We start from the raw sequence: 10,478 nt of genomic DNA, 5'->3' as shown, positions 1-10,478 counted from the left end.
TTATATGTTATTTAGCTTTTTTAAGTAAATTGGAGTAGTTTTCTGGTGCTTAAATAAGTTAGATTTGTGAAAAAGAACTATGAGGTTTGGTATTTTTTTCATGGAGAAACAAAAATAAATCCATTAAAAAACTACACGAATATGAAGTTGAAATTGATTAATTTAACTAATTTAAGCACGAGAAAACTATTCCAATTTACTTAAAATAGCTAAATAACAAGTAATGGTTTATAATATTCTAGTTTAATACAATATTAGAGCTAAAAAAATTTCAAAATTTTCATCGTGATTGACACAAAACGTTTGAGAAAAATTGTAAACCATGTGTTTTTGCCCTGCGTGATTAAATTTTACGTAGTGATTAAGCTTACGTGATTAAATTTTACGTGTGATTAACGTATGATGAAAAAAATCGTGATTTTTTTAATCATCGAAAAAAATTATTTTTTTCATCAAAGATTATTTTTCATAAATTTTAGTCTCTGGTTTTGATAACTATTCCTGTTATCATTTTGGGAATTTTTAACTACAAAATTTACAGAATTGTTATTAATCAGGTGAGAATGAGGGGGACAGACAACTTAGGTGACGAAGAGTGACGAAAATGAAACAAAAGTGACAAGATGTGATAGAAAATTGACAAAAATTTGACGAAAAATGAAAAATTTGTCACCTGAGTTGTCCGTTCCTTTTGTAAATATCATTATGACTGGATTGTCAACTGTTAATCCCGTTTATAATAATTTATCCATAGATCGACACTGAGCGTACATTGACAAATCCTACAGGAATTGATCAAATCAAAAATGGAGTCCTTTTGAGAAGAGAACAAAGAGTAACAGTCAATATAGCTATGATTGTAATAATATTTATGGTTACATGGATTCCAGTCCATATTCACTTTATAACTAAGCTATTTTTCAATAAAACTATAAGTGAAAATATATTAGCAGTTACAGCTACTATCCTGCATGCTAATTCAATAATTCATCCATTCCTTTATGCTTTTCGTGTTAAAAGTATAAGAATAGCTGTTTATAAAATGTTGGGATTCAAAAAATCTACAGAAAATTTGCATTTAAACTACTCCCATTAATCATAATATGTACAGCATAACAGCATTCGATTAAAAATTATTAAAAACTTGAAATACAATGTAAAAGCTCTGAATAAAAAGTAAATATTTGACAAATTTAAAAGGCCTTTCTACACTTTCGCCTTTTTCTTCATATCAGGCTTCAACAGTGTCGATAAGTATAAGAAGAAAGCACCAGAAGGAAAGCAAAGGAAGCAAGGAAATTCTTTTCATCATTAAACTTGGGCGCAAGAGTAATTTGTTGCCATAATTTAATGTCGCATAAAGCAATTTTTCATACCATTGGATGGGATTACAACGTTTCGTCGTGCATGTTATTAATTATATAAATTTTCTACATTTCTTTTGACTTTTTTTTATAATACTTTAATAATAATTCTTTGTGTGGTAATTTTTTTTATTTTATTTTGCGCTCCCTAAAAAGTGGCGCCAGAACTTATAATTAAATAATTTTTTTTCACTCCTCTCATTTCTCGCGCCTTTTTTACATTTTAAATATATACACAAAGTCTCTTGGCTTGTAGCATTTATTTTGTGGGGCAGATTGAGGAAGGATGATTCATTTTGCGATAGTCGTGGCTGACTCAGGCTGGTCTAGTTTGGATTTTACAAGTTTTTATCATAGTTTGGGAATTTTTTCAATTTTAAACGTTTTTAAAGATAAAAATGCTGAAACTCATCATGACACTCATCAGTCTCGTGTGAATGCTAGTGTCTGGATTTAAACAGATTCTTCAAAATTCAAATACTTCAACCAGCAATCCAGAAAAAGCGCATCAAATCAAATTCAACCCCAAAAACTTCCTCAACCAGATTCTCTTTTGTTTTATCCACCGCTGTTTTTTTGATGCAATGTAATGGCTTTTATGTTGCAAAAGGAAATAAAATTAATTTCATCATGCTTCAAACAATGAGCAGATGAATAAGTAGTACAAAAAAAGCAGAGTACAAAAGGAAAGAAAAGGAAATCATTTAAGCGCGATATCGTGAGCTATTTAAATACACACGTACTGTAATCTACCATCATCATCATAAAAAATTGTTGGAAGTAGGAGAGAGAAAATGTACAATAAAGCAGCTACCAACAATCATACTATTCTACTTCTTAATTTATACGCTCGTAATAAAAATCATGAAAGTCAAACAATAGAGACTCTCAACACAGCAAACAGAATGTCCAAAAGAAGGATTAAGGATTCTCATTTTTCACTTTTTCTTTTCTAGTCGTTTGCCTTATTTTTCCCTTTAGTACTCTCGTAACAAAAAGTAACTGAAACGGTAAACGAAAGAAAATCAATAAAATGGGAATAATGATGGTATAATTGGGTTTTCTTTTCATTTCATCTACCGCAATGGATTTTCAAGCTCTAAGGCGTAATATTGAGACATAAGAATGAAAATTAATGGAATAAAATTTCAGATGGATTACTGATTGGATTTCAGTTTTAAAGGATTAAACTATTGTGAATTTGCTAGAAGGGAAATAAATGTAATTGGTTAAAGATTGTAAATAGTCTGGTAAGGTGACTTTACTTCTTGTCTGAACGGGTGGGATTCGTCGGTTGTTTGAGTGGTTGTATTCCAATAACGTCCATAAGAAATGGCCCTTTTATAGTATTTTTGGACAAATTCTCATTTCATCATACAGCTCTAAAATATCACTTAATGCTGAATGTCATTCGTTGGGCGATGCAAGGCTCTAATTTGTAGAATCACAAAGTTCGGAGTTTATGTCGATTCAACATGTTTTACATCAAAGACTCCATCGTCAATTTTGTGTGTTTTCGATAAGTACAAGACTTTTTGATGGTCACTTCCTAATATAATAATGCCCAGCAATGTAACGACAGTCACCTAACTACTTACCTTATCTACCACCACTACAAATTGATATTATTGCAAAAACTTTAAGGTTTGGCTACTAAATGACTCACAAAAGTCAATTCCATACTTATTTCTTTTATACCACCTCATAAAAAAGGAAGACATACCTTTTCGTATTATCCAAGCTTCTGCTTACTTTACTAAAGAATCCAATAAAGTAATGCGACACAGCAAGAAAATCGAATGTCTTCAACTTTCTCTAATTTCATTTTTATTGGATGACAATAATGTAAAACTATAGCTAATTCTGGTAATGATGAAGCCATAGAAATTAAATCCCTTCTCAACCTTTTAATATCCCCTCAGGTCATTTTGAATGTCAATTTCTTTGTTCTTTATGTTGACAAATTTTTTGTTTTCCTTTTTGACTACAATTGACTATTGCACAATGAGAATTGGAAGCCTTAATACTCTTTCAAATTAAAATAAATTCAAAATCAATTTTTCAAAATAAAATCCCCAAAAGTGATTGCAATCTCAATTTTTAGATTGGAGGGGAACCGAGAATGGCAATAAAAATTATTTTTTTCAATTGTTATTATGTCATTGTAGATTTTCTTCAGTAATCTTAGATTGTACATTTTTTGATGATGATATTAATCAATGACAATGTCAACGGAACTCAAGTATTTAATCGGATTATAGGTCTGAAAGGAGATTAGACTGTGAAAATTTTGCCTTCTCTTTCCATTCCAAGAGTTTCTTTTTTAGCTATAAATGCGATTGTTGCAATTTAATTAAGATAATAACATTACATTTATGTTTAAGATGAGATGAGGAAAAAAAGGGTAGGGGGGAGTCAGATTGGATGTAGGAAGTGGATGTTTATGAATTATTCATGAATGAATGTAATTATAAATGTCAAATTATTTACATTAAAACCAAATTATTCATTATGATAATTAAATGATACTCTTGAATTTTCATCGAGTGGGACATTTTATGTGTGCGCATTTTTTTGTAATTTGTTGTTTCGAGGGAAGTGATTAGCTTTAATTTTTCTGACTCTTTGGTACAATCTTGGAAATGAATTTGGAATTCACAGGAAAGGATTTGATCTATTCAATTTTAGCATGGAAATGCATGATGAGCTTATTGATGATTTATTTGAAACTTATCTCTCGATATATAGACGTAGAGGTACATATTCTAATGATTATCACTTGAGCGACTTAAAAGACTTCAGATATAATCCTAATAGAAGCTACATAGAGCATAATATAGTTTATATAGACTCCTTATTGCTATTTGTACTGCAATTCAAATCCAAATATCTGAAAAATCCGAATTAGACATAAATTTTGCATGAAATCGTCAACTAAACTCAATATAAAATTCAACTAGACTTCAGACTCTTTAAAAACGTATAAAAAAGGATTAAATTGAGCAGAAAAAACTAAACCAAAACTACCAAACTCCAAACTAAATCCTAACCATGCCTGTCATGGCCATACAACACGTCTCCATCATAAATCTACAATTTGAAACGCCAAATCAGTAAAATTCCGTCTAAATTATCAGAAATGTCCTAAAAAAACTTTTCATAGCACCATAAAAAAAATATCAAATCAAACAATGTCCTCATTAACTTTCTGTCATAAAGCTTCAGCTAACTTTTCACACAATCGCCGGCAGTCACATGAAGGTCATGGTTTTATCAGAAAATAAACATAGAACAATTTTGAGAAAATCATATTCATTACTAAACAAGCTATAATGTTAAAATCCTCGAGCTCAGGTCGAAGCTGAAATACAAATCTGTTAAACAACTGTATAAAGATATTCGTGTAAATTATTTCGACATAGCACGGACCATACTTTCACGCATTTAATGCGAAAAATTAGTACCACGTGCCATAACTAAGTTTTAACTTCTTATTTTTTTTTACGAATATTAAATGAGAAATGCTAACGAAACGTAATTTACTTTCCGCTTGCCTATATAAATGGCTAATGATGCATAATATGTTCTTAATAGATACGAGTGAGACGTATCCATTGATAAAAAAGGGGGGAAGGCTGTACATAATGATAAATAAAATACACAAGCTAGATATGAGTTATGGCACACATAGATAATTAACTTTATTAAAATCTTTCCATTCTCGTATGAAACTTTACAGCAAAAAAATATATAATTTTGCTAATTATATAATTATAAACATTTCAGTTAGATAACTTATACAAGATAAATCAATTAATTGTGGTTGGAAAGTTTGCTTATTGTGTGACTTTAAACTTCATTATTTTTTGATGCACTTTTGATCAAAATTCCTTCGCAGCGACCTTCCAAGTCACCGTCTTCCAATTGCAAGCACATACCCCATTCCTTAAGTGTGATTCTGTGATCTCTGTCCAAATCGCAGGATTCTAAGAATGGTGCGATACTAGGGATGAAATAAAGGAAGTGAATTACTTCAATTTTGAGTTTTATGCGTGAAAAATTCCACTTTTTAAAGAAAATTTCAAGAAGACACGCAAATATCTGACCCAATGGACTAATTCTTTGAATAATTAAATATCAATAGTCAGCATAAAGTTGGTAAACAACTGCCAAAACAATTTACACAACAACAAACTCGGTCATTATTATCAAAGGTCAAGTTCATGCATGACTTTTGACTGTAAACTCTGTCAAAAAATAAGAATTATTTAATATTCTTACCAATGTTCAAGTGACAACAATGGAGCACGAATTGGGAAGAGTTCGTGACGTGATACAGATTGATCATGTGTAGCATCGAGGTCACAGAATTTCCAGACAGCAGCTCGTGCCCATTTTTTGTTCAATTCACTCTCAACATGCGATATCTTTTCAGCTAATTTTCTATCAAGTTCTTGACGTTCGGCGAGTTCCTTCATAACGTGGAAGAGCCATTCGCGCATCCTTCGTGGAAAGTCGAGCATTTCCTCTTCATTGCATCGCTGTAAACAGTTGTTAAAGAAAAAATAATAATAATTTATTAATTTACGCTTTGTAAATATCAAAAGCAGAGAAATTTGTGGATTTTATGAGGAAGGAAAATAAAGTCAGTGAGTGAAAAATATGATTTTGGAATGTAAATGCTTTTTCGGCTCGTTTATTCGTGCCTATGATTTGGAAAAATAAACCAAAGATAAATATTTTCACTTTCAAGATATGAATTCAAGCGTTAAAATAATGTCCAGGCATTAACATTTGCATTATGAACTTTAACCTTTTTAAAAATTAAATACTCACTGGAATTTCCTTGCATTGTCCGTAATAATCAATGTGAATATGAGAATTCTTTGAATTTTTACATCGTGGATCCTTTGTATCGCAGAAGCAACGTTGTTGATGAACTTCACAGTCACTTGCCCATGTTTCATTACGATTTGTACAAACTTTACGACGTGGATCATATTCTTCTGGGCATTCTGGTACACAGACACATTCAGCTGAATTGTCAGTCACCTGACAAATACGACCAGCTTGACAGTGGATCTTTGTGCATGGATCGTCTAATGGGAGATGTGAAATGGAATTAGTAGATGTCATAATTATGATTTCAAAAATTTTTTTATCTCACAGATAAATCCTCTTTCAGATGATGCTACTTCACCGTGCTGTTGTTTATATTTTGATGCTTCTTCTCTGGCTTTTTGATTTTCACGATTTAAATCTTCCATCTGAAAATTGAGATTGACATGAGTTTTGGGATTTATTTTTGGATTTTTGTAGAAGTAGAAGTTGGAAGCTACAACTTTTGATTAGGGAATTTTGTAGTTAGATGCTTTGAGATAGCAAAGAGTGATGTAGAGTTAAGCAAATGGTAGATAGAACTGAACTTCTCACAAGCGTAGAGAAATGAGAGCTATATTGACTGTCAGTTTAGTATCTTAGAATCTGTTTTGATTGGAAAGGGTGAAATCCAACTGAATGACTACAACAAAGCAGGCTCCTACACAATATGATGCCAAAAATTAATCTTCAACTTACAATTCTCTTCTCCTCCAACAATCTCAAGATTTCTTCATCTTCATCCAAATCCTCATCATCGATATCATCAGGAATTTCAATTTCTTCAGCGAATGTACCCATTATGAATGCCAATGCGGCAATCATGAGTAGCAATTTATGCCACTTCATAGTTATGTGATTTCCTATACCAAATAAATAAATTAAATCTGTCACAAACAATCTCTTATTTTCTTATCATTAAAAAATATAAATACAGTAAAAATAAAATCAAAACATCGTGGCTTTAATCAAGTAGTCACATCCACACAATTTTAATCTCTTTTAAACTCATTTTTTCTCTTCTCACGCTCACAATCTGGTCATTTCATTCTCACAAATACAAATTATCTCATTGCAGGCAGCATGCATTAATGCAAAAAAAATATAAATGGAACTAAAATATTTTAAATGAATTTTTTTTTCTTCAAATGTTCCGGGAAGCGTTGAATGATGGGATGCACATGATGAATGTACATTTACATCTTTTTTTCTCAAATAAATGATGAGTGATTTATTTAAAGACTTTAACTACAGTATTTGAAGTTAATGTAAACGCGTAAAAATTCTATTTGTCTTTTGAAAATAATGAGTTGATTGGAAATAGGAGGTTTTGGGTTACGCTTTTTTTCTATGGGATAGATTGATGTTTTATGAAGAAAATACTAGAATTTTCTGAATAACTTTGAAAATAACAGGATGTGATGATTGAGATGTAATCTTTAGGATTCTTAATTTTAATTTGAGTTTGTTGCTAGACATTGAAAATTGTTTAAGGCTACATCGTTAAATGACATCATTTTGCAATCAATATTTGAGTATTTTGACTTTTAATTTGATTTTTGGTTGGTTCAATCGATTGTATGACTTAAATTTCTACTTCAGATTCATAATCGTCCCTAACAGATTAAGAGACCGCTTTTGTGTACCGTAAACCATGGAAGCATGTTAATTGCCTGTTAGGGTGTATTACTTCAGCTTTCACATAAATTCCTTCAAAATTCCATAAATTGACTTACATAATAACTTAAAAAATCTAATTGAAGGTCTAGAATGGTCTGTTTCATTATAATGCTGGAAACAGCAATGTTCCTCATTTTTCGATGTTCCTATTTCGTGAAAAATGTTCGTAAAATTTCGTCAATGACAACGTTGACCTTTATTGAGACTGAAAACCACACTCGTCCATGACCTCTCCTCTAAAATGTAAAATCCCATAGATAAATGACTCATATTAAATTGAAAATTGAACTGCAGGGAAATGTTTAACAATGTAAAATAAATGTAATAACAATTAATTGAATTAGGCATCCAAAAATTTAATTATCTAAAATTTTCAAAATTTTCAATTAAACAATGTCAAACTAATCTCTAAAATCATCTTCAAATCAAATTTTTTGCATAAATTTGTAAGACAAGCAATAATAATTCATTAATATTTTCTAAAAAGTCATCATTTTCCATCTAGCAACAATCATTTGGAAATCCTAAATTGCCTTCAATGCTAAATTGTGTCTAATAATAATATTGTAATGGAATTCAAATAAAATTCTTCACTTTATTCTAATTTAATAACTTTTCTCATTATTACGAACAATAAAAATTAAAAAGTCATAGCAAGAGTCATTTGCTTGAGGATATGAGTCAGAATTAGAAGTGCCTACTTAATTTTCATGATTAAATCAAGTCTACGCAATTATTTCACAACAAAAAAAATGTGCATAAAATGTTATCAGTTGAATACAGCACAATAACTTTATGGACCGACATTCTATATAATTACGAATAATAATATAGTAACCTGTAGATGTGCTTGACAATTCATTCAATGATAAATAAATATCCAAAATAAGAGTCATTAATTAATATAATCGCATTAATCACAAAAAGAATCCAGCAACTGCTGAGATGAAAATGTATACAAACACACAGATTTCTGTTAGCACATAAATGAGTGTTCTTATCAGCAATAAAGGAAATTAAGTGGTTCATTCTATTTGAGGTCACTTGAATATTGAAGAGGTTATTAGATTTTTTCTCAATTTTAATAAGTTTTTCTGTCTAATAATCTAGAAGAAAATAATAAATAAAAATATTTCACTTTAATGTGTTGGGGTTTAAATCATCATTTGCATCTTGTTTTCATTTCCTTGGTCGGGGAGTTAAAGGTTAAATGGAAGTGTGCTTTAAATATTTTTTCGCAAAGCTATGTGTGGTAACTTTTGAGATTTTTTACTGGGAATTTGATTATTTTGCACAAATTAGGAGTCAGACAGAAGGTTTTTTTGTAGATTCTTATGAAATTGGATCAATTTAGCACGTTTAGCACATCTTGATGATTTTTCGAAAAATCGTCATATGATGGTTTATAAATAGTCATCCAGATGTCAAAACGGATACATAAACAACGACATCATGGATTGGCAATCTGTTGGGTTCATATAAACATTAGAGTCCTGCAAATTCTGCACTTTAGATGCACAGGCCTGAATTCTACTTTATAGTTCGGTTAAGGATAGAGTGCTGCACTTTTCGACTGTTCTTTCAGTTCATCCAAGGCTGTAGGCCTGAAATTTTGGCCGATCTTTAGTAAGCAATAGGAAACTTTGACCAAAGAACCTTAAATTGCCAAATTTCTATGAATTTATAGGAATCTCTAACAAAATAACCATAATTTAATTTGTAAACATCATCGTGTATAGTCACATGATTTTTTCAAAATATGATTCCTTGTGACCTTGACTTAATCACAAAGTATTAGTTATTATATATTAGTAATACGAGCATGACTATCTCAATAAAAAAATAAATTCTAGGTTATGGTTTAAAAAACTACAATTAATATTGTTCACTTTATATAATAATTCACAGGATCATCCATAAATATTATTAACCATAGAATGCCTGACAAAAATCACACAAATCAATCCATTCACACCACAAAAGTATCCACCCCTTGCACGATCGCAATCTAAAAAAGTCTCTTTCTTTTGACCCATCATAAAGTTTCCATAAACTTTTGCACACAAAAGTCACAATAACAGCACATCAGCCAATCCAACTTATTCCCATCAGACACTCTCAACATAATCTTTAATGTGTAGCAACAAAAAGATCACTTATGAAACAAAAAAAAAAATCAGAACAGAACAAAAAATACTCAACTTTTTATTTTATTCTTATTCCTAAAACTTTATTCAACAAACGTTCAAGTCAGACTAACTGAAATTTGAGATGAGAGTAAATGATGAGCGTCTAAAAGGCGAAGAAAAACATCAGAAGCATAAACGAAAAAAAATGAGAAGTTAAGATTATCAGACGGCAAAAAAAATATATACATGCATTGAGTTATTGTTTGTGTTATTATTCAACCATATGTTTGAGACTTTAACTGATGCTGCCGTTTGCTGCATACATATATAAAGGAAATTCTCATGTGCTGCATAATTATAGTATTTATGTATGAAATGTAAGATTATGAGCATTCGCTCTCATACAATGAGATGAAAATGCATTTCA

At 30.5% G+C, this 10,478-nt stretch overlaps 1 protein-coding gene across 1 annotated transcript; it reads right to left on the bottom strand.

Moving 5' to 3' along the window:
- Window positions 1-5,034: 5,034 nt before the first annotated feature.
- SPARC (secreted protein, acidic, cysteine-rich) lies at window positions 5,035-10,191 on the bottom strand. Its single transcript, XM_070636610.1, has 6 exons — window positions 10,125-10,191; window positions 6,942-7,105; window positions 6,532-6,631; window positions 6,201-6,463; window positions 5,646-5,905; window positions 5,035-5,367 (listed from the first exon to the last, which is right to left on the bottom strand). Exons 2-6 carry the CDS (start codon window positions 7,089-7,091, stop codon window positions 5,214-5,216), a joined length of 927 nt encoding a protein of 308 aa, XP_070492711.1. The 5' UTR covers window positions 7,092-7,105; window positions 10,125-10,191; the 3' UTR covers window positions 5,035-5,213.
- Between the last annotated feature and the right edge of the window lie 287 nt (window positions 10,192-10,478).

This window comes from Chironomus tepperi, unplaced genomic scaffold, assembly GCF_022539635.2.
Source record: "Chironomus tepperi strain 1889 unplaced genomic scaffold, CSIRO-AGI_Ctep_v1 contig_11, whole genome shotgun sequence".
NCBI classification, from domain to species: Eukaryota; Metazoa; Arthropoda; class Insecta; order Diptera; family Chironomidae; genus Chironomus; species Chironomus tepperi.
This window is presented reverse-complemented; position numbering and strand designations above follow the sequence as displayed.

Excerpts from the sequence above, each read along its gene's own strand:
- SPARC (XM_070636610.1), bottom strand. The coding sequence starts at position 7,091 with ATGAAGTGGCATAAATTGCTACTCATGATTGCCGCATTGGCATTCATA. Across the intron at positions 5,906-6,200 it reads GACAATGCAAGGAAATTCCA|CGATGCAATGAAGAGGAAAT; the intron begins GTGAGTATTTAA and ends AACTGTTTACAG. Across the intron at positions 5,368-5,645 it reads TTGTTGTCACTTGAACATTG|TATCGCACCATTCTTAGAAT; the intron begins GTAAGAATATTA and ends TTTCATCCCTAG.